This window comes from Anolis sagrei, chromosome 1, assembly GCF_037176765.1.
Source record: "Anolis sagrei isolate rAnoSag1 chromosome 1, rAnoSag1.mat, whole genome shotgun sequence".
Taxonomy (NCBI): Eukaryota; Metazoa; Chordata; class Lepidosauria; order Squamata; family Dactyloidae; genus Anolis; species Anolis sagrei.
This window is the reverse complement of record NC_090021.1, coordinates 93,466,438-93,494,369: the sequence shown is the minus strand read 5'-3', so window position 1 is coordinate 93,494,369 and position 27,932 is coordinate 93,466,438. Positions and strand designations below refer to the sequence as shown.

The window sequence follows — 27,932 nt, the reverse complement described above, 5'->3', positions numbered from 1 at the left end:
AATGAGAGGATGGAGCTGAGGTGACACAATAGGTTAAATCCTTGCACCTGCTGGACTGCTTGCCTGTTTTGCCATGTGGCTTCCCTATGATGCCATTTAGCAAGACCACATATGACTGTACTCTCCCTTTGACATGCCCAAGTAACATCAGTGTGCTTTGGTTAGTGTAGAAATTAAAGGAATGTCAACTCCAAAGATAGCACTTCAGCTAGTTGCTTTGTATTTAGTGTAACCATGATCAGCGGTTGAAATCCGCGAGATGGGGTGAGCTCCCATCTGTCAGCTCAAGCTTGCCGAGACCATAAGAGAAGCCTCCCAGCAGGATGGTAACACATTCAGGTGTCCCCTAAGCAAGGTCTCTGTAGACAGCCAATTCTCTCACACCAGAAGTGACTTGTGGTATAAAAGGGTAACAATAATAATGAGAGGATATTACCCACCTCTCCTTGTACATAGATATTAACAGCACCATTAAAAAACTTGCATTAAAAGACACATGGAAAATCATTTGTACCAATACAATTTATCCACACAAATACCGAGAGAATTTGTTTCCAAAAGGTACCAAATGTCAAGAATAAAAAAATTACTGAAGATTTTTCTTCTAAAAGTCAATTTCCCAAGCTCTGTACCAAAGTGATTTGATACATTTTGATAGCTTTGATCAATTCATAATATTTTTTTCCTAGCCAACAATGTGCTGTCACCTATAACTAATTTTTAACTTTTTTTATTGGAATCAAACATTTTGGAAACAAACTCCACATATATGCCAGTATATTACATACATATATACATGTACATATAGTTAGAATGGAACATGAATATTGAAACATGGAATATGAAGCCTTTTTCTTCAGAAAGACAAAGCAGGCAAGATACAGGACTGCTTTTCCATGTGCTTTGATTCGAGTCCTGCTTTCAGTAATAATGTGGAACATGGCAGCTATGCAATGAAGTAAGTAAACCTCTATTTCTATCCCGCCCTATCTCCCCATGGGGACTCAGGATGGTTCACAACATAAAAGGCAAACATTATTTGCCATATAATATTTATTTGTTTGTTTACGCCATTTATATCCCACCCTTCTGACCTCAAAGGGGACTCGGGCAGCTTACATAATTGGCATTTCGTGCCCAAACAACAACATCAATTAAACAACAATTTAAAACAACATATGTAAACATTAGATGACTATTGTGCATAGATCCAAAGCCAGATAGTAAAATAATCATATTAATCAATCCAGAGTCAATTCCAACTATATTGCACAGATAATTATGCTGGGCCAAATGCTTGCTCCAAAAGCCAAGTTTTCACTTGTTTGCAAAATAACAGGAGGGAAGGGGCCAATTGAATCCCACTATAATACAACAATAGACTAAAACTATTCAAAATAAACACAACAGAGCATTTAACAATAAAGGAAATCACTTGAAAACAAATATAATAAATTACACAATGATAATAAAACAAAGTTAACATACCTAAACCTGTCCTTGTTTACTCATAAAAGTAGGTTTCACTAAGGTCAGTTAGACTTACTGTCAGGTAACTCTGGATGGGAACTTGAACATAGTCTTGACAGTGCAATTCTGATAATTGTTACTTGGAAGTAACATAGAAGTGCATAGGATTACAGAATAAGGATGCTGGGAGCTACATACAAATGTGTAATTTGGTTTACAATGCATCATTGTGTTAATAATACGAAGCCATATAATCATTTATCTTCTCCCCAGTGCCTAAAAGGCCTAAACACCTAAAGGAATCAGGTCCCAGCTAAACTTGGAAGCTAAGCAGAGTTACTCCTGGTTAGTACTGGGATGGGAGATCACCAACAAATACCAGGAACTGTAAGGTTTATTTCGAAGAAATGAACTGGCAAGACCATCTTGTGAGTGTTCCTTGCCTAAGAAAGCCCTATGAAATACAAGTTGCTTAAGCACACACATACTCATGGATAGTTTTAAAAACAGAACACAAGCTTGAATTGCTTATCTTTTCATTCTTGTAGCCCACCTTCATTATGAATCTTCACCTTCATTATGAACCAAGATATAAAACTGGGGTCCTCTTGATCCGTGTCTAAATTCCCTTGACTTGTGGTTGTGGCTTTTGGACCTTTGAAATTCTTGGGGCCACTATAAATCAACAGTCAATTTGAAGCGCACTTGGGCAGTCAACTCTTGGAGGTGCATTTGTCCCAATTTTTGTGTATGAGGACAGCCAGTTTGTTAGTACATGTGTTAACGTTTCTTTTATCGTAGTGTTCTTTCTGAATATGTTTATTCAAAATGAAACCCTATTACATGTAAGAACGTTTATTCTCAGGTAAGCCTTGGGTGGCACATCCCTATCAACAAACCAGCAGCTGGGAATCAAGTCAGCGCCTCCAACTGGGATTTGTGTATTTGATGAAAGTCCTACAACGTTTAACCTCAAAAGTGGCGTAAGGGGTGAATTACACCTCTTTCACTGAAGTCAGAAATGAGCATTATAGATTGGCTACTAGTTCGAGGCGAAGGAGGCCTGAAGTGATTGTGGGGGAATGGCGGAACGTTGTTCACTGCGCTGTCAGAACCCGGCGGGCGCTCCTCGCTTGCGCTCCTTCCGGTTGGCGGCCTACTTCCGGTGTCGCTAAAATGTCGGCCGCCATCGCTGCCCTCGCCTCGTATGGCGGCTCCGACTCTGACTCCGAGTCGGGCTCGGACGCCGAGGGTAGGCCCAACCCTCCGGCGCGGGTTGCCGGCGGGGATGCGGTGCTGCACCTGGCCTCCTCGGCCTCTCAAGCGCTTCTGCCCGCGGTGGACTCGGCCCCGGCCGTGGCGGTGAAGGTAAGGAGGGCTGGCGAGGACTTGGCCGAGTTTTCTGCGCGGAGAGCGGGCTTGGGCCTTTCCCGCTGGACGAAAAAACGCGCCTCTGCTGGAAGCCTTGGCTTTGCTCTGGGCCCAGTGCAGTTTGACACCACTTTAACTGCCATGGCTCAATGTTAGGGGATCCTGGGAGTTATAGTGTTGCAAGATCTCTAGCCTCCTCTGCCAGAGAGTGCTGGTGCCTCACAAGGATTCCATAGCGTTGAGCCATAGCAGTTAAGGAGTGGATTAATCCTACAGTGTAAAAGATGAACCCTAAGCCTGATAAATGCCTCGCGGCTTCTGTTTCCGGAAATGTCTCCAAAAGATTATTGACATGGAGTTTCTGTAACTAGGGCATCGCACGCTTTGAGCTTCCACCTGTTTTTGACTTTAACTCCCAGAAGCCTCTGCCAGCAGGGCTAGTGATGTGGGATTCTGGGAGCTGAAGGCCAAAATTATCTGGAAGATCATTTGAAGATGCCAGCCACAGATGCAGATAGTGTTTTTTTCCTCCTTTATTATTGTGTCAAAAGCAAATTGAGAATATACTGCAAGTCACTTCTGGTGTGAGAGAATTGGCCGCCTGCAAAAACATTGGCCAGGGGACGCCCGTATGTGTTACCATCCTGTGAGAGGCTTTTCTCATGTCCCCGCATGGGAAGTTAGGGCTGACAGACAGGAGCTCACCTTGTCTCGTGGATTTGAACTGTCAACCATCAGATCAGCAGTTCAGCCCACTCAAAGGTTTAACCCATTGTGCCACCATGGCTCCTTCAGATGCAGATGAAACATGTGTAGAAAATGCTGCTAGAACACGGCCATGCGGCTTGGAAACCACACAACACCTCAGTGATTCTGCCAGAGAAAGCCTTCAAATATGTATCTGGAAGTGAATTGCCTGCATGGCTCACAGGCAGGAAGTCAACCTGAAATGATCCCCCCGACGCAGAGATTTGCGGTGACATATGTTTGAAAGCCAGAATGACCTGCTGAAGAGGAATGGGCAGGTTCATCTTAATGTGTTGTACTGGTGGTTTTCCATTGAGAGAGATGTTTCTTTGATGTTTTCTGGGAAGCCTTGTTCTAGTTCCCTTTTTGTTGCTCTCCGAAAGCCTGTTTGAATAGCCAAGTCTTGATTTGTTTCCTAAATACCAGGAGGTCAGTCTGATCTCGCTAGTCAGGGAATTCCACAGATGAGGGGCCACCACCGAGAAGGCCCTGTCTCTAATCTCAACCAATTATGCTTGCGAAGTTGGTGGTAGGACCAAGAGCAGGACCTCCCCAGCAGATCTTAGTGCTCAAACAGGCTACATCTGTTTCCAAAAGACTGAAACAAGATTAAATTAAAATCTGATTTCACATAAGTTAAAAAATAATAAAGAATAAAGATTTTATTTCTGTCCTGCCCTATCCCTCCAATGGTGACTCATGGCAGTTCACAACATATAGCAGCAAACATTCAGTGCCATGAAGTGCGACCAAAAAACCCCACAAATAAGCAAATAATAAATCAAATAACAGCATATTAGACATGAACATCAGGCAATAGTGAAAAATTACAACAAATTAGGCACCACACAACTAAAAATGAACATTTTGACTGATAAGCTATTTATTTATTTATTTATTTATTTATTTATTCGCGGTATTTGTATACCATCCTTCTCAACCCCAAAGGGGACTCAGAGCGGTTCGCAGTCTAAAAATAAGACTTAAAATTTAGGACTAATAAGAAGCAAACATTAAAAAATTTAAAGGCAGAGTAACAAACCATTTCCATATTACGTTCTGTTTTGTTCGTGCCAGACGTTTTATAGGTCCTCTCCTCTATGTATGCTTGTGAGCATAAAAGGGTCTTTAATTGTTTTTGAAGGAGAGCAAGGAGGGGGCCATTTTGATCTCCTTAAGGAGGTAGTTCGAAGAAGGCCCCATCTCTCGTTCTCACCAGCCATGCTTGGGTCAAGGGTGGGACCAAGAGCAGGGCCTCATATGCTAATTGCAGTGCCCAGGCAGGCTCGTATGTGGAGATGCAGTCAGCCAAATAGTCTGGGCCCGAACCATTTAGCAAATTTAATAATAATATTCAGTAAAACTCCCATAACCACAGGATCTGTATCCACAGTTTCATTTACCTATTCCTGTGGGGAAGTAGTTTCCATAGGAATTTCATAGGTCACCAGGTGATTCTATGATAAATTACCAGAGTTGTGTTGGATGACTTAGCAAATTCCTAGAAAGACTATTTCTCTAAGAATTATGGCCCCTGCAATGCAGCTCTATGGCATACTAGGGCCAAAAGTAAACTAATCTAATTCAATGTTTATTAACCTGTGGGTTCCGATTCCAAATGGGATCCCATTCGCTCAATATTGGGGTCCCGAAACATTTGGAAACAGTGAAAGGTTTCTGAATGCCACCCATTTACACAAAAGTATTAGCAACAGCATGCAGTGCTTACAGTGGGCTCTGCAGAAAATGCTTCAGTTGTACATCATAAACAAGAAAATCTGCCTATTGGGCAAGCCTTGAAAATGTGATGCGTTATCAGTAAATGTTTGATTTTTATATGTATTTTATGTACCTGTGTACCCTGGGTCACAAAAATAAAAATTCAGGCTACAGGGGGTCCAGAGAGGAAAGGTTTAAGGAGCCCTGATCTAATTGTATTTAGTTGTATATGTAGTCCAGGTGAGAGCATGTGGAGGTATTACCAAGTTAAAAACCATGATTAAAACGCATCTAAAACATTTCAAATAACAGATAAAAAATAAAATATTGCACACCACGTGTACTACTGCTCTATAAGTTATAGTTCAAATGCCTGTCCAAAGAAAAGGTCTTCACCTGCCAGTCTGCAGGGAAGGGACCAATTGGACTTTCCGTTGAGGGTTTCTCCATGGCTTGGAAGTGGAACCCTATCCAGTAGGGCTGGGCGGTTTCGTTCGTTAATTTCGTAATGCGTTATTAATTCGTATTTAAATTAGCTTACGATCCGATATTGAGCCATGCAGGAGCAATTCGAAACAAATATTTCAATTTATTTCGTAATTGTTTCGAAATTGTTTCGTAATTGTTTCCGTATGTCTGGTGCAAGTTTTAGGGTTGTTGTTTGTTTTATCAGTGATAAAAAATAAATTATCACACCAACAGTCAACAACAGAGGGAGAGGGAAGCTTCAGAAGTTCCGCCTATCCCATTTGGAGGTTTTTTTTTGGCATATTGCGCAATCGCGTCCGCCATTAACAAATCGATTCGTAATTGTTTCGTAATTTACGAAATTTCGTATATTTCGAACTTTTTTAAAGAAAAATTTCGGAATTCTTTTAAAAAACGAAACGCAAAAACCCCCTAAAAACGAATCGAGTTTAGAAACAAATTTTTCCGTGGTTACCCAGCCCTACTATCCAGCACAGCCTGGATCAGTATTCCCTAATCTGACTTCTGACTGACCCGGAGCATATTTTATCTATTCTTAAATCAGTTTCAATTTGTTCACCCTCATCCAGTCTATTACTGACAGGAGAATCTGATTAATACAGAGACACTTTCCCTGGAGTCAGATTTAAAGGAGAGATAAAGTTGTTGTTTCAGCATTTTGGAGACATTCAGTCCCAGAACTCCAGGTGACCTTTCCCAGAGGTTACATGTAAATGTGAAATGGCATAGGGGACAGAACCCAGCCCCAAGGGACACCACAGGCCAGTAGCTAGGACATTGAACAAGCACCTCTCATCAGCAGCATCTTAGTCCACCCTTCAAAAAGAAGTAGAACCTCAGTATCCCAAAATAAGATGGTATTATCAGAGCATGTGATGGCTTCTCAACTTCAAAGGTTCCTGGACCTTTCAATGTCTTTCAGTACAACCAACCATGGTATTCTGCTGAGCCACCTTTCTGGGACAGGAATTGGAGGTACTGTCCTTCGGTGGCTCCGTCCTGTGGTGGAGAGGTGTTCTCATAAGGTAGTGCAGGAAGATTCTTGTTCGACCCATTGGCCACTAGCCTGAGGAATCCCTCAGGGTTCAATCCTGTCCCCCATGCTATTTAACATGGAACCTCTGGGAAAGGTCATCTGGCATTTTGGAGAGTGGTGTCATCTTTATGGGGATGACACCCAATTCTACTAGTCCTTTCCACCTAATTTCAAGGAAGCCGAGCTTGGCAGCTATAATGGGCTGGATGAGGGCAAACAAATTGAAGCTTAATCCAGACATGACAAAGGTGCATTTGTACTGTCAAAAGACAGATCTGGGAATAGAAATTCAGTCTGTGTTGGATGGGATCACCCCCCTCCCCCCCAATCTCTTCAGGTCCACAGTTCGGGAGTATTCCTGGATTTCACTCTGAATCCAGTGGCCCTGGTATCATAAGTGCTTTTGCACAGCTAAAGCTAGTGCATAGTATGCCAACTGATGTGGCCATGATGGTGCATGCCTTGATCACATCCTAGTTAGACTAATGCGCTCTTAAGTGGGGCTACCTTTGAAAACCACTCACTAACTTCAGCTGATCCAAAGAACAGCGGTCAGTTTAGTAACTGGGGCTGGCTACAGGAAGAAAGACAAGTCCTCTGTTGCAACAGCTCCACTGGCTGCCAACAAGTTACCAGGCACAATTCAAAGTGCTGGTTTTGATTCATAAATCCCTAATATGGCTTGACTCCAGGTTATTTGAAGGACTGACTCTCTATGAACCTGTTAGAAATCTACAATCACCTGTCCAACTACCCTCTCAAAATCAAAATAATGTTTTTATATATGAATATATGTATGTATGTATGGGCTGAGAGGGGCGGTCAATAAATGCAAAAAATAAATAAATAAATAAATAAATATATATTTGATCCACAACAGCTTGATGGATCTGGACAAAACTTGCTACATGTATTTACTGATAAATGCATTGCAAAATGCAAATGCTGGCAAAGCCAGGTACATATGGTAGTGATTATATAAACCCAAATCTTGGATCATTGAGATTCATCAGTGTAGTGAATATTTATTTAGAAAGTAATTAAGTTGTTCTTCACTAGTTGGAACTAGCTAATATAGGATTGCCAGATCAGAAAGAACTCCTGTGGCTCTTATACTTTTATGGAAGAGGGAATTTCAGCAGGTATACTTTGATGTATGGTTGCTTAATAGTCAGCATATGCCAAAATTATCACTTCTATATCGTGACTAAAAGTATATGAGCTCTCTCAAGTTTTCACTATGGCAAGCTTAAAACAGTAGGATCCAGATCTTTGTATTTGTGGTGCAGGTTGCTGTTTACGAGTAATGTCCTTACTGAGAACTTTAATTTGGGATCATTTTTAGAAAATGAGCAGTCCACCAATTGAAAGTTGCCAGCATGAATATTAATCAGAATGTAATAGAGATTGATTATGGGCAGTGACCCAGTTCTGTAGGTTGCACAGTCTTAATTCAGTAGTACAAGTTTGTCTTAACCTTTATTAATGTATTTCATCTTCGTAATACAGTGAGAGAATCTTCTTAGTTTAAGATTGATTACAGCTATGAATGTGGTTAATGAAAAGTGGTATAAAATAAATCATTTCTACCTGGGTGCAAATCCTACTGAACTCCTATATAATAATTACCTTTGAGTAGAATTGCATAAAATTATCTTGTAACTGTGGTTAAGTGTTATGTCTACTTTGCACCATTATTAACACAAATTAGAATTTGCTATCCTTCTTGTAAATACAGTTTTAGGTTCTGGTTACCACATGTGTGCATGAAAACATACAGATAAGTGGAGGGGAATGACAAACAAATGTGTCTCAGTTGATCTCAAAATCATTGTTTAACAATCTTGGTAGTGTTGCATTTAACATACATAATATGCTAGCTTAATATCCGGTGTTGTCCAGGTGTGCATTTTGTAATGGCATTTATTAGTAAAACCAATTGTTAGTTTTTCAGTCATAGGGATGATTTTTTTTACCAGATTGAAACACAAAGCAGTCCTTTCTCTGTCCCTCAGGGAGTGACCCCATCCTCCTGATAGAGGTCTCCATGGCAACCCTGTAATGTAGTGGTGCTCAAAGTATAAGCATACTGAGGGGCTCCACGGTTCCTTCCACCTTCTCTTCCTCTCCCTCCAAGCCGTTTTTCCTTCCCCACCACCAAAAGCCTTTTTCCTTGCTGCCAAAACCCTTTCTCTATCGCCTTCCTTGCTTCCTATTTTCCTCCAACAGCTCGGGGTGTTTTGATTGTGCTTTTCCTGCATGGCAGAAGGGAGTTGAACTAGATGGCCCTGGGGTTTCTGCTATTATTGTTATTATTATTTATTACAAACGCTGAGTGACCATGTGTTTGGGGGTGGGGTTTGATTGTGCTTTTTGTGCATGGCAGAAGGGGGCTGGACTGGATGGCCCTGGGACCCTCCACTGAAATACTGTTAAATTTATTTTGGTCAAAACGTTTGTCCATGCCTGATATAGATGCAATATGTATAATATAATATAAACATTGCTTTGGACTCTACGAAAAACTTCTGCTTCGAAAAGGGCTCTGCGGCTGAAAATATTTGAGAACCTCTGCTCTAATGGCCTCCTGTGGTTGCAGCTGGCTCTTTCCCACTAATTTATATGTTGTTAATTGCGTTGCTCAGTTGGTTCACATGCATTCAGTAACTGCACTTTTTGCTTTTGGAGTGACTTGTCCTATGTTTTTTAAGACATTAAAGTGTCACTTCATTTGATTAAATAAGCAAACCTATTTGCCACAGTGATACACAAAGCAGTAGTTTCTTTGTCCCTCAGGTACTGACCACACATTTGTGATATAGGTCTCCATGGCAACCCTCTAGTGGCTCTGCTGCCTTCTTGTATTTGGTTTTGGCCGCTTGCAACTGTCATCAGCCCCAGATTTGCCTGAACTGCAACTCCCAGCTGCCTTCCTAACCGGTGAGATGGCTCAGCCTTCTTCTTGGAGTGCAACTCACATCATCCCCAGCTTGGCTTGCAAAGAGGTGAGGATGTTGGGAGATGCATTCTAGAAAATAGGTTGAGACGTATGACTCATTTGGGAAAAAAAGCCGCATCCTCTGTTATAGGTGGGAATCATGTGGCTCTCTGGATATGGTTTGACTCCAACTCCCATCATCTTCTATCAACCCCCTGAGGTTGCAAGTATTTTAAATTGAGTAATGAAGAGCATGTGTACCAAGTTGGGTCCAGACCCATTGTCGCTGACTCACAACACCCATCTTTAGTGAGATTAACACAGCTCTCTGGATATGGGTGGACTACATCACCCTCTGTCAATTCCTTCCAAATACCCCACCAGTACTTTAAGTTGGATCATGATTGGTCTGTGTACTAAGTTTGGTCCCGATTCATCAAGCCATTTAGCGGCCATCCCAGGACATACATGCATACAAAAGCATATACATGCAGACATTTTAACTATATACCTTTAAGTAGATTTCTAGTTTCCAGTGAATCTAAATTGGTATGTTATGCTCAGAGTTTGTTATGTTTAAATAATCAGAAATGAATATTTTCGTGTCCTGCATTATGAACAGAAACGTAGTCGCCTCCAGGCTTAGAGAGTCTGTATACAAATATAGTAAATAAATATTAAATCTTTTTATTATATAATTCATTATTGTACTAGGGAACCATCTGCATTTATTTGAAATCAAAAGAGAAAGCTTGAATTTACAAAAAGAATGATTGAATTGATTTGTTATTATAATTGTGAAACAGATGTTAAAGAATAGAGATGAAGAGCGGCCTATTAATTTATGAAATATTAACCCCTCAGTAAAGATTAATGAAGCATTTCTTTCTTTGCTCATTGTTGACTGGAATAATTTGAGTTTCCTATATGTGTGCAATAGAAATACATTGGAAGATGAGACACCTATCATTTACCATGCTGTATAGAATAATAGGGTGTGAGTTTTTTTAAAAGTAAATATTTGTAGCTTCTAGAACAGGGGTCCTCAAACTTTTTAAACAGAGGGCCAGGTCACAGTCTCTCAAACTGTTGGAGGGCCGAATTGAAAAAAAACATGAATGAATTCATATGCACACTGCACATATCTTATTTGTAGTGCAAAAACCACTTAAAAACAATACAATAATTGAAATGAAGAACAATTTTAACAAATGTAGATTTATTAGTATTTCAATGGGAAATGTGGGCCTGTTATTGACTCAGGAGATAGTATTGTTGTTATTGTGTGCTTTCAAGTCGTTACAGACTTAGGTTGACCCTGAGCGAGGGCTGGGTAAATGACGTTGGAGGGCCGCATCCAGCCCCCGGGCCTTAGTTTGAGGACCCCTGTTCTAGAACATAATTATCCATTTATGGGAAACCTTCCACCTTGTATAGTTTGGTATCGGCCTTAGTACAACAATTTAGTGATTATTAGACAACCTGACCCAGTTCAAGTGTTTTGGACACAGTTTCCATTACAAGTTACAACTGGGTCTTATGTGGATTTTAGTATAAAACATTGGAGGGTGCCTGGCTTATTGTTCCAGAATGATTCTCTGTATCCACAGTAAATCATCCATGGCTTGAACATTTACTTTTTTAAATCTCCCAAAAGCAAATAATGGAACTTAAGAATCAGTTACTGGTCATTTCTGTATCCATGGGGGAGTGGAGTTCTTGAATCAAACACTATAAGATGCCAATGGCCCACCGTATACCTAAGTGTATTTTCGATATTGCTTGCAAAGGCCGTTTGTCCTTTATGCAGAAATGTTTTGGATTTCAGATTGTTGGATTTTGAAATCCCTGTATTGGTGTATATACAGTCCCCAAGTTACAAACAAGATAGGTTCTGTAAATTTGTTCTTAAGTTGAATTTGTATGTAAGTCAAAACAAATATTTTTAATGACGTAATTTCAGCCATATATAAGCTTTGGATAGTATCAGGAAGGGTTAATACCCCTGTGGTGTTTGTTTTGCTCTGTGTCTCCGTTCAGAAGATTTCACCTCATTTTCTGACTCTAATAATTGGATTTTGAAAAAAAATGGCTTGTTTTGGAAACAAGGACTGGAGATAAAGCCTCAGTGAAGACACTCTTTCCCCATGATAACTATTCCAGGATCAAATTTCCCTTCTGAGAAGTAAATTTCTCTCACTTCCTATTGTCTCACTCCCATTCTTAACTATGAGTTGTTTGTAAGTCAGGTGTTTGTAACCCAGGGACTGCCTGTATACATACACACATTCATATATAAATAATATATCTTGGAGACAGCATGTAATTATATATTATATTTCAAATGCAATATTACTAATATTGCAGTATAGTGGTATAGTACAATATAGTAATATATAATGCTAATATTGCGCTATGCTAATAATATATATTGTATGTGCATAGAACTTGTAAGCCGCTCTGAGTCTCCTTTGGGGTGAGAGAAGGTGGGGTATAAATGTAGTAAATAAATAAATAAAGCATGAAATAAATGTATGTTTCATAGACAACTTATACACATAGCCTGGGAGTACTTTTATACAATATTAATTTTGTACATGAAATAAAATTTGTGTACATTGAATCATCAGAAGGCAAAGGTTTCACTGTTCCTGCCACCTTTGTGAACACTTTTGGATCTTGGAATATTTCAAGTTTCAAAATTTGTGATAAGGGATGCTCAACCTGTATTGACATTAGTATTTAATGAAGCTGCAATCATTAACCAGCAATTCTAGGGATAACATAATTGTCACAAACTAAGTAGGTAAAGGAATTCCCTCAGCATCTAGGGTTTATTCAGACATTTATCTTTATTAACCTTGGAACTGGATCCTGCTGCAGATAAATTCTTAATTTACAGTATACCAGTGCAGCATCCCCCAAAATCTCATTTATTATATCATGTCAGCCTTGCTTTCCTGACTAGTGGAGGAGACAGGTGGTTTATATTTATATATGACATGACGTGAGCCCGGAGCAAGCCACAGAATGCTATGCAAGAAACCGTTGAAATAAAAACATTATTGAACTTCAGATTTCAGTCCAGTCACACATACATACACACACACACACACACACACACACACACACAATGATTAAAAGTGTTTAGGACGAATGTATACAAATTAATGTGTAAACTTTTGTTGCTCAGTGACAGCCCCCCATTCATTAATGGTTTAATTAGAAATCTATGTTACATTTCTTAGCCATCTTTCCAAGGTAGCTTACAAAAATAAAATAGAAAAAACACAGTATCTCATTATGAAAAAGCATTACATTAAAACTACTGATATTTTAAATTTGTTAAATAGAGTATTTGATGTATTAAATAGAGCTTTTGATGTGAGGGAGTAGAATCCAACAGAGATTTCACTTTTTCTCTGAAGCCCCCTATATTTCTGTACAATTTGAGCCAAAAGGCAGGGAAACAATTTGGACAAGCTTTTTAGGTGAATCAGAAGGCTGTGGTAGTAGGGAAACAACTATCATGCTTGGTACAATTTAGGTTCAAAGCCTATGTTTTAACACTCTATTGAGTTTGTTGACAAATGCTTCCAAGGATTTGCAAACTCAATTTTATGTGCTTGATTTTTTATGTTCCTATTTATAATACAAGCCTCCTTTTGTCAAATTGAGTGCTCATAAATATCATCTAAACACATCTGGGGTTTTCAGTCTAACATGTATCTGCTAGTATATACATACTAATGATTGCTTCCGCTGCTGGCAGAGCAGTGATGAGAATTGTATTCAATCAGAAACAGCATTTTACCAGCCTCTGCACAGAATGAGAATTTGCACTGCAGTTCTCTCTTCTAATATTGCAGCCAGAGAGTTGGGATTTCCTTCCTCACTGCTTCAGTAGTTTTCTAAACCACATTTCTCCCTCATTTTTCCATGCTATCTCTCATATTGGTAACACAGTCTTCCAATATGTTAGTACTTTGGAAGCCCTAGTTCTTGGGGAGAATGCAGCCCAATGGAATACAAAAATATACCTCTATTTGAGCTACATGCTTCATAGGAAAAATATATAGGCTTGTGTGGAAGAAGGTATTATTTCCTTCCTATTCCTTCCTATTCGTTTCAATTGCACATAAGGATATTTTAATAAGTTTATCTAGAAATGATACAGTTCCCATGTCTTATATTTCCTGGCTATTGATATAAATCTAAAAAATTAGTCAAAAAATCAAATCCCAAAAGCTGGATCAACCTGTCCATGGCCCAGTGTGAGTACTGTATCTTAACTCTTACCAAAAAAGAAACCATTCTCTGAGCAGAGTACTGAAAGACAAGGCAAGAGCTCAATTCATGCCAAGAGAACCTAAAAGAAACACTAAACCCCTTGACTCAATCCACTGGGTGCCACGTCTGGTCTTTTTTAATACCCTGGTGGGGAAATGGTGATGATGGCCAAGGATGGCTAGTTCCCTGAAGTGGCATTGCTGCTTTCACCTCTCTGTGGAAGAATCCTTGGGTTACCCATGGGTCCTATCAAAATCCACAATTTTGACCCAAAATATGCTTCAACTTATGTGTGAGGTCAACCTTTGCATGAGTATATATGGTATTGCCACTGGAATCTGGGAATAGTGCTCCATCACTGTGAATATACCACAGTAAGGGTGGAATTGTGATACTGATTTGGACTCTTCACAAATACTTAAAATAATGAAGACATGTATATATTAGAAAATGAACAGAACTGAGACCAGCCTTCCCAAGCCTGGTACATACCAAATTTCTGCGTGACCATTCCCGCCATCTCTGCTGATGCTAGCTGAAGCTAATGGGAATTATTGACCAAAATACTTGATGAGCACTATTAGAGTGGGTAGCCTAGTTCAGGGCTTCTTAAACTTATTCTGCTCACAGCTGTTTTCCATCCCAGAAATGTTTACGTGACCCCAAGTATATGGGTAGATAAAATAGGTATCAAAATCAAATCAGTCTGTTTAGCAAGCCTTGCAAATACTGATTTAGTGTCAGGTTTTAGTCGAGCCCTTCCTTGAATCATAAGGTTTACTTTTATTTTCTCTTAATTAAAGCCTGCACAATGGCTTTAAAGATGCCTCCAACGCCAGGAACTATTGACCAATCTCTCTCTTATATCATCTATATAAAGTATATGAGAAGATGCTATTAAATCGATTAAGACCTGTAATTGAACTCCAGCTTATTGCACAACAAACAGGTTTCAGAATCATAGAATCATAGAATCAAAGAGTTGGAAGAGACCTCATGGGCCATCCAGTCCAACCCCCTGCCAAGAAGCAGGAATATTGCATTCAAATCACCCCCGACAGATGGCCATCCAGCCTCTGTTTAAAAGCTTCCAAAGAAGGAGCCTCCACCACACTCCAGGGCAGAGAGTTCCACTGCTGAACGGCTTTCACAGTCAGGAAGTTCTTCCTCATGTTCAGATGGAATCTCCTCTCTTGTAGTTTGAAGCCATTGTTCCGTGTCCTAGTCTCCAGGGAAGCAGAAAACAAGCTTGCTCCCTCCTCCCTGTGGCTTCCTCTCACATATTTATACATGGCTATCATATCCCCTCTCAGCCTTCTCTTCTTCAGGCTAAACATGCCCAGCTCCTTAAGCCACTCCTCATAGGGCTTGTTCTCCAGACCCTTGATCATTTTAGTCGCCCTCCTCTGGACACATTCCAGCTTGTCAATATCTCTCTTGAATTGTGGTGCCCAGAATTGGACACAATATTCCAGGTGTGGTCTGACCAGAGCAGAATAGAGGGGTAGCATTACTTCCCTAGATCTAGACACTATGCTCCAGAGAAAACTGTACAGACCAGAGAAAAACTGTACAGTTCAAATTCTTAATCAGACTGAGCATATTGAGATAGGCTATGAGAAAGGTTGCACTATGTCAACAGTTTTTGTGGACCTTTGGGGAATGTTTCATGAGAACCACAACTCCTCTTAATGCCCCCCCCCCCCCCCCCGCAACAGCAAGATTAGTCCCTCTGGGCAGCTAAACCAAGAAATTCCAAATAGATGTCCCCCCACGAGGGTCTACCTCCAGGGACAAACCAAGAATGACCAACTTGGAAATTCCTGAACAGACTCAGAAGTGATATTGGGAGATCAATGGCACTACCTAGAAGAATCCTCAACCTTGTGTGACTGTGGAGCAGAACAAACAACTCAGTATCTGTATGCTTTCCCACAATGCCCTGCCTCATGCCCAAAGGAAGAACTGTTTAAAGCTACAGGCAGTGCGGTTGCTGTTGCCCATTTTTGGTCTAAAATTATTTAGCCGCTTGTGTTCCCTCTATTTTATCAGTTTTATACCTGCTTATTTATGCAGTGCTTTTGACTCAAAATAAATAAATGGCTTCAAGATTAGGTGTTACATTTATCTTTGAGAATTGTATGTGACTTAATGAAGACAAGCCTCACAGACAGTGCTTTCCAGGTTCATTTTTATCCTACTAGTGTTTAATTTAAAAGTTACAATATATTGTTTGAGTTCCAATAATTGCTGAATTATGTTGTTGTCAGATTTTGTTTTACACCTTATTTAGCAATATATTATAGAAATGGAAAGACGTAAATAACATGGCACTGGGATGTCGGTCCAACATGACAAATCCTAGGAAGTGATGCCGATCAAGCCATGATCTTTCAAGAAAAAAATGTATAAAACAAGCATTAGCTGTGTTTTAGTTTACTGCAAAGTGTCTTATCACTTGTTTGAAAAAATTAGAATGTATTATATTAATATTATACATAATGATATGTCCAATTCTGTATTGAAGCAGCTGAAACAGAAGAGTTCTGAATATGTTTTGAGACAAAAGGAAACTAAATGTGCTTGTTGAAGAAGCCTTGGTTGCCCTGGTGAAAATGGCGAATATAGAGGGCCTTGTAAAAGAAAGCTGGATTAATTCAACCTGTAATTCAGTTCAAAGACCCCTAAATTGCAGAGAGATTAGTGCACCCATATCTTTGAAATAATTCACAGGTTAAATGAACAGCACAGAAGAATGAGTGAGATATAATTATGAGAATTGTTCAGGCTGTTCATTACCAGTTGCTATTGGGTGAATGAAACACTTCTAACAGGAAAAAGGAAGGAGATTAACATGGATTTGTGAAATGTTGGCAAAGGAAGACTTTCATATATGTTCACCTAATTAAATATGGACATATTTAATATTTTTAAATACATCAGTTAGTAACAATTGAGATTGTTGCATACTTGTCTTGTTTCCTGAACAATAAAATCTATATTCAGTCTTGTGCAATAATCAACATAGTTCCCATAATAGAATTTCTGATATTTCAAAATAGATTTCATATATTGTAATAAAGTAACGTGAAATCTCTTACAAGCATTTAACAGTTTGGGTGGGGGACAGAAAAGTTACCAGTATAGAACAATAAATATTACATGGAAGATAATTTTGCCATTCTTTGGTCTTGTGTTGCCTAGCAAATGGTTTAAAGAGTTAGTATAACTGCATCCAGTTAAAGAGCATGGGATGTCATGTGTATGCTAGTAGTTGTTACCATTCTAGACAAATGAATGGGAAAGGTCTGCTGTGAACAGAATGAGGTCAGACAGTGAGTCTACAGCAGCATTAAGCACAATCCATGGAATGTTTTGTGTACATTATTTTTAATAGGCAGCTCCGGTGATACACAGGTATCATTTAGGTTAGATGGTGTATTATGCAAAATAGCTCACTGAATTGCTAATGTCTTCTATCCCTTGTAATCCTTTTATTAAAAGACGGAGGGAAGGCACACATTTGAACTCAATTTTTTAAAGCACTAATACATTGCTAAATGAGAGTAGATTTCCTTACCTTATTTAATAGGTTATTTTTATTGTTCTTATAAACAACCCTTGTTCCACTCACCTGTGAAAAAACCCTTTGGGAGACTTGAAGCTTGTAAATACGTCATCAGATTTTTGACCAAGAAGTGTTTCGCCCTCAGTAAATAGACCAATGTGCGATTCTCAGAATTGAAAAAAATAATGATTGTCTCCTTTGGTTAACTCGGCTCTACAAATGTTCTGACCTACATTTATTGCACAATACCTATCTGTATAGACACTGTAATGCTCAGGCATGGCTTATATTCCCTAATTGTAATTGTGCTACTTGGCAGTTCCTAAATCATGGTTAACATAGGTCTCACTGAAGGCAGTTTGCTTATTGGAGCTTTTTGGTGGCATGGAAAATTGCAGAGGGGAAGCAAGATGAAGAAAATTCCAAAAGTTCCATCAACAGAAGATGTAGACCTCTATACTGAGTGTCTCTTATCATCAACTACTTAATTCAGATGTTTTAAAACCCCCCACAAAAACTAACCTTGTTTTTTTCCCACCCAAATGGAAACATCAGGCCAGTCTTCCTCCTCCCCCCTCCCCCCCCCACCCGGATTCTTCTAACATTTTCTGAATTTGTAATGTATGTTCACTCCAATATCTGAATTGCAAATTCATTTCTACATATCATAGGTCAAGAGGAACACTGCCAGACAAAAATAGGTTTAAAGGAAAATTACAGACTGAAAAGCAGGTCCAATGACCTAGAGAGGGGGAAAATAATCAGCTTTTGAAACACTCCTGAACTTCAAAAGTGGTGTGTCATGCATTGTTCAGGAGCTGCAATGCAAGGATCTTGACTCCAAAGTGCTCTTGGGCACATGGTGCTAACCATATATTATCTACATTGTGCAAAAGCAGGAAATTGGCTGGGGTCAAAAATAGGATGCAGCTTTTTAGACTTACGTTTCCTTAGTATACCCAGAAGTAAAACATCTTATTTGACAAGGAACAATTGAGAAAGCTGGCTTTCAGATATTTTGGAGTTTTCTGTCGTTTCTTGATGATGAAGAATACACTTGTGACATTCTTAAGTTAGGAATGGGCAACTTGTCATTTCAAAATATTTAGAAGGACAGAGGTTACTGACTGTACTTTAGGGCAATAAATTGGATCTCCTGTGATTTTATAGTTTGAACAATATGCCAGTATGTTTGTTTCTAGAGACCAGTTTACTGCATGTGATAGATTTCTATCTTGTATTTTTTAAAATAATTTGGTTAAGTATGGTCTTGGAGGGAGAGGAAAGGCAGGAACAGTTCCACCATAACTAGGCCCATCTAGAACAAAGTAGGAAGCATTCTTGATGCCGAGTGCAAGTCCTAGTTCAAATAATGGACACAACTCCATAATCTCCAGGCCTATAAGCAGATGAAAGCACATCTCTCCAACCCAACCATCAGTGCTCTTGCCTTGGAAGGAGAGAAGAAGAGGTATGCGCAGCTCCAACAGGCCCAGAAGCAGATGAAAGACCATCCATCCTAGCTTCCATTGCCCTGGCCTCTGAGGGAGTAGAGGATGCAATATCTACTGGCCTTAATCCCCTCCCACAATGCCACTCCCTTTAACTTTTGTGTTATGTCTTCATTAGATTTTAAGACTGAGGGCAGGGAATTGTTTTGTGTACCATGTATAGTGATGGTAATATATAAATTAATAAGTAGGTGATGTTGGTGAAAGTGATTGAGGTCCTGTATTCACAGTATACTGTATCAGTATTATAAACACAGATATTCTACAAATGGGAACTAGGCATTAAAAGTCCTTTGAAACTCATTTACATTTAAAGACCAGGAAATATTGTCCCTGATACAGTTTTTTTCTATGCGTCTATATGTATTGCCATGAATCAATACAAAAAAAAATACAAAATACAAAAAAAAATACAAAGAACTTAACTTAAGCATTTGGAGTCGCTATGCTCCTTGATCAACTTTTCTAACATGTATTGCATGTTCTGTCCTTGTCCTTGCTGTTAAAGAAAGTATTTTGAAAATAGTAAGTGTGAACAGAGGACTGTCTCAGTAGCGTGTGGGAAATATCGGGGGAGGGGGGATTTGATATTGTCTGCTGAATTCAGCAGCTAGAGAGTTCTGAAGCTTTCATTATTTTCGTCATCATTTCTAACCTGTGGTTATGAAGCTGAAGATGTAGGAAACACTGATGAAATCTTTGAAAACCAGACAATGACCCTGTGGCTTTCCAGGAGGCAGTTACATAGTTTTGTTGTTCATTTCTTTTCCTTGTAACTAGCAGCAGAAACGAAAATATTATGGATGCACAGTATAAATATACACAATATATTGCAGCTTTCTGTGGCACACATTTTATTTGTTACATCTTTATCACGCCTTTCCACTGAAAATAGAGCTTTTTGTTGTGTCAGAAGTGACGTGAGAAACTGCAAGTTGCTTCTGGTGTGAGAGAATTGGCCATCTGCAGAATGTTGCCCAGGGGATGCCCAGATGTTTTACCATCCCATGGGAGGTTTCTCTCATGTCCCTGCATGGGAAGCTGGAGCCGACAGACAGGAGCTCAACCCATTTTGCGGATTCGGACTGCCGACTGTAGCGAATTTGTTACTCTAGGTGAAATTTTAGTGCATAGCTTTACGTTTGCTTGGGGCAGATAGGGAAGAATAGAGACAGAGATGATAGCAAAAGCAGGGACAGGATTTATTTGCATATGAAGACCGATTGGTCATATGCAGATTAGTATAGGCCCAGGAGTTGAGAAGAGCTGAATGTTCTAAAGGGGAGGAGTTAAGTTTAAAAAAGAGGCAGTTAAAGTTAGTGTGGAGAGTTTAAAGAAAGGACAGTTAGTGAAGAATTGCTGCTTGTGAAGTTAGTTAATAATGGTTGCTTGTGAAGTTAGTTAGGGATAGCTGTTTGAGAGCAATTAGGAATCTGTGTGTGAAGAGAAGAAGTTAACCCTGTCTGAGAGAGAGACAGTGGGGAATCTCTGTTTGATAGAAGTTATTGAGTGTAGCTCAAGTTACAATATTATCCTGTCAAGAGTTTAAAAGGAAAAGTAACCAAGTTAATGATATTGAAAGTAAGCCTTAAGAACGTGACAAGATACGAATGTATTCCCAAGTGTTGGAACTTAAAGTTATAAATAAACATTATTAAATTGTTGCATACAAGAGCCTCAAGCCTGTGATTCAAAGCCAAGAGGCTTTTGTTTTACAACACACAGAGCGTCTCAGGTATTAAAAGTGTTGGCAGAGGACTGCACATACGTACATGCTTCTTTACAAACTGGTGGCTTCCCTGGCATTACACCGACCTTCAGGTCAGCAGTTCAGCCAGTACAAGGGTTTAACCCAGGCATCCTCAAACTGCAGTCCTCCAGCTGTTTGGGCCTTTAACTCCCAGAATTCCTGACAATTGAACAAACCCGTTAGGGCTTCTGGGAGTTGGAGGCCCAAACAGCTGGAGGGCCGCAGTTTGAGGATGCCTGTTTAACCAATAGTGCCACTGTGGCTACTGAAAATAGAGCTGAAGACAGCTAAAAACATCATAAAAAGAAATTAAAAGTTCTAATGATGGACTATTTTCGTTGAGAGGCACACATCTGAAAAAGACCCCCTTATCCGGGAGTGGTAAAGTAGTGGCAATAATTACACCAAACACAAAACAACTAGCTGAAGTTCTATCTTTGGAGTTGACATTGCTTTCATTTCTACACTAACCAAAGCATGTTGATGCTACTTAGGTTTGTCAAAAGGAGAGCATAATCATATGTGGTCTTGCTAAATGGCATCATAGGGAAGCTACATTGCAAAACATGCATGAGGTGTGTAAAGTAATGTGAATAAGTACTCCTGAAAATTTATTTTTCTCACACCAGGTTAAACTTTATTTTAATGTTATCTTATTCCAGGTTTGTAACTTTTTCTTGGGATGGGTTTCTTAATCTTGATCAGAGGATACTTAACACATAAACAAACCAAGTGGCAGCTAATGTCTTAAGATATTCGTGTAAAACATGGAATTTCAAACTATGCATTTTTGGTTGCCCTAATTAATCAAATCCATAAACTATAACTTCCGTGAGAAATATTTCCATTTTTTTGGTGAATTTTCCAGGAAGATGTGGAAACAGGACTTCACCTTGATCCAGCTACCAAGGAAGTACAGTATAACCCATCTTATGATACCATGTTTGCTCCAGAGGTAAGCAAACTAGTTTCTTTGAATTTCAATATTTCTCTGTATTGTTATTAAACCATGTATTAAAAATGACAACTTTTTTTTAGAACGACTATTACTAAGTTCTTCATAAATATTTACTAGAAAAAAATAGGATTTCATTTTACGTTTATGTAGTGTGTTTCTTGATACTGCAAAATATGTTATGAAATAGTTATGGCAGTTTTTATTAAATGAAGAGTTTGATTTATGGAACAGGAAATCCCTTCTCATAATGAGTGAATTAATAAAAGCAGGCCAGGATAGTTATCTTTCATAATACTCAACTCAAATTTGAAGTAATAAGTAGGGTATCTTGGTGAACATTTATTTCCTCTTCCTTTCATCATGTGTCTAATGAGGAGTTTTAGAACTGAAAATTATGAGGCCACTCTTAAGTATAATCATCTGGCCTAAATCTTTAAATGGACATACTCAAAGTAAATCTCCTACTCTGATCAAAATGCTCTGGGTGTTTTATTTTTTGCCTGAGAAATAGAAAGATGTGTCAAAAAAGCATGTTTTATTCATAGCTTACAATCTCATTGCCAGTGGTTATATTTCCTTCTTTCTTTTTATGTATGCAGTAGCACAGTTGGTGGGTATACCACAGACTGCCTTTTTTATTTCTTCTGACAGTGCAGTGTCAAATCTTGCAATAAGTCAAGGTGAAATTTAGGATTATTTATGTAATGCATGGACATATGAAATTCAGTTTATTTTTGTCGATGCATGCACCAGTTTGAGCAATATGAGGTGTCTATATTGCAAAATGTGTAGTATGTTGGGTGATAATAGAAATCATGACCCCTTTCATATCTTTGCACAAAACCTTAGACTGATTGGACTGAATGTTACATTTATTTATTACTTTTCTGCATGTTGCAACTTATTTTTGCACAATAGCATAATAAGATACACTATCCTTATTTTTCATATTAGCACATGAGAGCAGCAGTTGAGAATATAGAATGCATTGTAGCCATCATCTCTTTTGAATTCACAAATCCTAATAATACAGATTTTATAGAGAGCTGCTCAGTAAACTTCACTTAGATGAGGAGAAGTTGAATAATAATTCTGTGATATAAAAGCTGTCAAATAAATGAACTCTCAAAATAATTTAATCTTGAAGCAGAGCGTTCCTTTGAGGAAAACGTCTTGGGAACACAACAAATATGGGAATGTATTTGTTTCAATTCAGACAATTGTCAAAACTGTTAAATTGTGGCTGTCCAAAATTAGAAGTTATTTTTGTCGCCTTGAGGCGGTTTTTGCAGGTGCCGTCGGCCTTCGGTATCTGCAGATTCTGAATGCACAGACACCATCATCCATGGCTTGAAAACATTCTCCCTCCCCACCCTCCCAAATGCAAATATTGATTTTGGTATTTTATATAATGAGCACCATTTTGCTAAGGCATTGTATATAATGAACTTGAACATCCATGGATGTTGGTATCAGGGGGATGAGGGCATCCTGGAACCACATCTAAAGGATCCCAAGGACCCATTCTATAACCCATCAATAATAGTCATCTGCAATTTTGGTAAACCTCATCCAAAGCAAAATTATATTAATTATAAATCACATGCAAATATTCCGATACCTATATTAATACTACTGTTGATATTTCAACTTCTGTTAAAATGAAAGTTAACACACCTAGTTGATAGCTTTTAAGGCCTAGGAGGAGCAAACAACATTTTGAGTTATTATCCATGCAGTCCTATGCATGTCTACTCAGAAACCAGCTTCATTGGATTACCTTGCTATTAGCTTCAGTGTGGCTTACTGCCACCAAATGTACAGGACTGAGGTATAGCAGTTGCAAGGCAATGCTGCTTTTCTGTGGACCCATATAAAGTGCTGAAAACTCCAGTCTTTCATTGAGTAAGGTTACTATCTCTGACTGTGTCATATCAATGACAGTAGTTAATTCATGAGGAGCATATATCCTTTCATCTGGTCAGTTCCTTGGCAATCTGTTGCTATGTCCCCTTTCCACTTGAATTCTTAAGAACCTTTGTATTTTTTCTGAGGTATGCAGCTTTAATCAAGGATATTAGACAAGCGCTGACATAGAGACATTTCACAATCTAAAACTATGCTGCAGAATCATGTTCGTACTTAAATAATGGAGGTTTGGAGCAATTATAGGGGTGAATCTAGTGCAAATTAAATACGTCTGCAGGCAGGTGATTTCTGCTTGTTTTCCTCTCTCTTCTGTAACTTCCCACTTGCTCCCAAAATCTTTTCTGGCTGCTTGAAGGATCCCACAGGACAGCATTAGAGATGGTGGCCAGGGTTACAGGGGATATAGGAAATAATAAGGATTGGCCAAAATTGCCACCTCCACCACATCCTACATTTGGAAGCATCTGCTCAATTTTCATTTCATGAATGTAGTGGCAAGTCTGGAGCACTCCCATTATATGTTTTAAGAGGTAGGGAGCACTCCATATGTATAAATGTTTGTGCGGATTTATTACTCTATTGGTTTTCACTCTTAATCCTAGTATAATGTTATTTCTGCACTGATACAGGCTGGCTTGCCTTGGTTACATTTAAACAGATTTTAAACACCACACATTCAATCCCAGATACAAAGATTCTGAAAGGTTAAGTTTGATTGTAGTGCAGACATAATGTGACATGGGCACTTCTAAGGACCATAACCAATCTTTTAACAGAGTTTCATAGTATGAAAAGTTTTATCTACCCCAAGTTGGTCCCCCCCCTTGCTACAGGTGTGTCATGTCTGTTCCAGTGTGTATGCACACATTCAGAACTCATGCAAAGTTTCCCCTTTTCATGCTTCTGCTAAAATGCACTTGCATGTAGTCTTAATACACAAGAAGGTAAAGCGTTAGTTGCAGCTGGAAAACTGTGACCTTCCAGCTGATGATAGAATTTGAGTCTGCAGTTGAAGAAGGAGTAGAAATCATGCAGCCCCCTTGATGTTATTGGACTACAACCCCTAGCATCCCTCACTGTTCTCTGTGCTGCCTGGGCTTTTGAGATTTGCAGTATTATGCAGGCCTCTAGATGTTACGGGATTGCAACCCTCAGCATTTCCCATTGTTGACGGGGCTGAGAAGGTTGAATGATTCCCACATCCAGTTTAGAGTCTCAGATTACCATGTCACATTCCACACTCAGGTGCTTCTTTGCTATTGAAGACATTGAGGCAGTCTTCAATATGAAGAAAGGGCATGGAAATGTCATAATTAACTTGTGTCTATGTAAGTGAAATATTATATGTAAATTGGTTCTTGATGACAGACCATTCACTAGCCTTACAGTTATTATATTATTTTTAATGCAGTTTGGGCCAGTGAATCCATTCAGGACTCAGCAGATGGCTGCCCCTAGGAATATGCTTTCTGGATACACAGAACCAGCACACATCAATGATTTCATGTTTGAACAACAGAGAAGGACATTTGCAACTTATGGTAAGATATACATTTATTCCCAACAAACACTTCAATAATATGTGGGATTTGCTTGTTGTTGGTACAGTCAGATCTAGTTCCAGATTCATCAACATTTTATAAAACCTTTACTCCTTATTTGGAAGAGTAGGAAAGGAGTATAATTTCTGCATGCAGTTCTGTGTTCAAGGCCATTGGTCTTTATGCATGGATCAGTACACAATCAATTGTAAGTTGGAACCTTCATTTTTATTGCTTGAAGGTATGAGATTGATTTAAATCACCAAGAAAATACTATTTCCACATATCATTTGAACAGTGGGGCAAATCTAAAAAGTCAAATATGCTGATCAGCTTTCAACATCTAGGTGAGTATGGTTTGTATATTTGTAGCATGTTTCTTTTTATTCCTTTGATAGTACATTCTGTAGCACATTCTTACCTGTGCTGAACTGAGAATGCTGTTTCACTATATTAGGGATGAGAAGTAAATCATAGACATAACAGTACTTAAACCTAAATTCAGGGGTTGGTCTCAGTTTGTAAACCAAAGTTGATCTAAACTTGTGCATTGTTAGTCTTAGTTTGCAAATCCGTTTTGCGTGGGCATTGGCGACCACCCTCTGCCCACCACAGAATGGCAAACACTCAGTGTTGGGAGAACAACAAGCCACAACTTGTTTATTGGTTACAAATGAGAAACAAGGTTGGCCGCCATGCATGGCTCCTGGATGATGAATTGGACAGCCCTCTGCTGACTGATACCACTTAACCACACCAGGGGGTGCATCTGTTTTCTGACTGTCACAATACTGTGACACCGTTACCATTGCAACCCTGCTAAGCTACCGGAAGCCCCCCCCCCCCTCCAAATAAGGCGGAAGTTACACCTGCAAGTTGTGACAGTGAACCAAAACTAACCACAAAACAAAGTTAACAGATCTGAAAGGGGGATGGAATGAAATCGCCAAAAAAAACACTGGCTGGGGAGCGACTTAGCCCAACCTTAAGTAGGCTGCCATTGGACAAGCATGGTGGCCGGCCTGGCCAATCAGAGAGCAGGGTAGCCCCACCAGTGATTGGCTGGCCAGCTATAGTGCGCAAAGCTTGCCTGGCGCAGGTGGCTCCTGGGAAGAAGGAATCTCTCAGGCACAATGGTGGATGGGAGGATGCTCGCGGCCGCAATGTCCCTACCCGGCATGTTGGACAGGGCATGAACCGTGGAAATGTGGTAGGTTAATTTTCACATGTGTTTCATTATATCAATGGGTTTGCTGATTAATGGTTGACTCTTAAACATTGATACATATCTATGTATCCCCCACTTCCCGTTTTCTGATTATCAAAGCCCTTTATCAGGGTATTAGCCCTCCAGAAAGACCTAAGCCGTCAACTGCTGATTCCTGGAGAGTTTCCTGGAAGGAAAGACACAGGTGTAACCAATACGCATGAATGTGGTAACTGTCCTTGGCCCATTGGGTGAAAAAATGGCAGCTCCTTGCATTCTAATGTCCAGGACTTTTTTGAAAAAGTACAGTTTAAAAGAACTAGAAACATTTGGATTTTCCTGTCTTTCATTAGACCAATGCTTTCCAAACATTTCATGTTGGTGACACACTTTTTAGATATGCATCATTTCACGACACAGTAATTCAGTTTCAGAAATTAAACCAACCACTTCTAAGAAATACAGACACGTACGTGCATTGTAACAACAGAATGTATAAGGATCCAACATATCTGATGAAAACCTTTCATTTATATATTTAAAACATATGATTCGCAAGATAATTACATTTCCAAGAGTTTTGTCGTTTCTCGTTATGTTTGCGTGACTCACCGACACACTGCAGTCGGCACACTAATGTGTTGTGACACAGAATTTGAAAAGTTCTGCATTAAACTGTTCTAAATCAGTTCTTAAAAGGGAGAAATTTATTGAATTAGCAACTTTTCTTTTTTTAAAAAAAAAAGTCTTGCATATTGCCTTGGAAATTAAACAAATCTGTGATGGGTAATTAGAGTTCTTTCCCTCTAATTTGTGGTGATAAGTGGGATGTGCCAAGAATTCCTCCCAGCATGTGCACAGTATAGAAACTTTCCAAGTTCTAGGTTGCAAAGAGGACACGTTGTTCTCTGCCTCCAAGAATGCAAGCTTCTCTGCACAGGAATGTGCTTCATACTTAAAATGTTGCTAGGAAAAAGACAAAGGCAGCATTGTTCATTTTCATGAGAATAATGAAATAAATTAAAACATTGGCAGCAAAAGACAACAGGAACTAATAAATTCCATTAATCCAATTGTAGGCTGTCTTCCAGGTCCGTCTTTGTGGACACTATTAATGTGGTAATAGCTCATTATAATCCTGACAAAACATCAAGGAGCAGAGTTGGAGAAATTAAAGATAACAGTGGACAGTATCCCATTTTCACTAATGTAATGTGGATATCCTTGCTACAACCCCCCACCATCCCAATCCTACCCTGGAAACCCTCATTTGCTTCCAAATTGCCAATAAAGGGCTTAGAAACCTTCTGAGGCAATTGCAGAGGGCTAATGTGGAAGGGAAGTATGAAAGCTATAGGCAGAACAATGAATATCCCCCCCTCCCCAAATCCTTCATTTTCTACACACT

At 39.3% G+C, this 27,932-nt stretch overlaps 1 protein-coding gene across 1 annotated transcript in view; it reads left to right on the top strand.

Annotated features, from left to right (window-relative positions):
* The first annotated feature begins 2,629 nt into the window (after positions 1-2,629).
* CDC40 (cell division cycle 40) overlaps positions 2,630-27,932 on the top strand; it is a 51,626-nt gene continuing 26,323 nt past the window's right edge. The window contains exons 1-3 of the mRNA XM_060753162.2: positions 2,630-2,838; positions 21,758-21,844; positions 25,188-25,317. Of these exons, the coding sequence (XP_060609145.2) occupies positions 2,647-2,838; positions 21,758-21,844; positions 25,188-25,317 (409 nt within the window). The 5' untranslated portion in view covers positions 2,630-2,646. The remainder of the gene's footprint in view (positions 2,839-21,757; positions 21,845-25,187; positions 25,318-27,932) is intronic.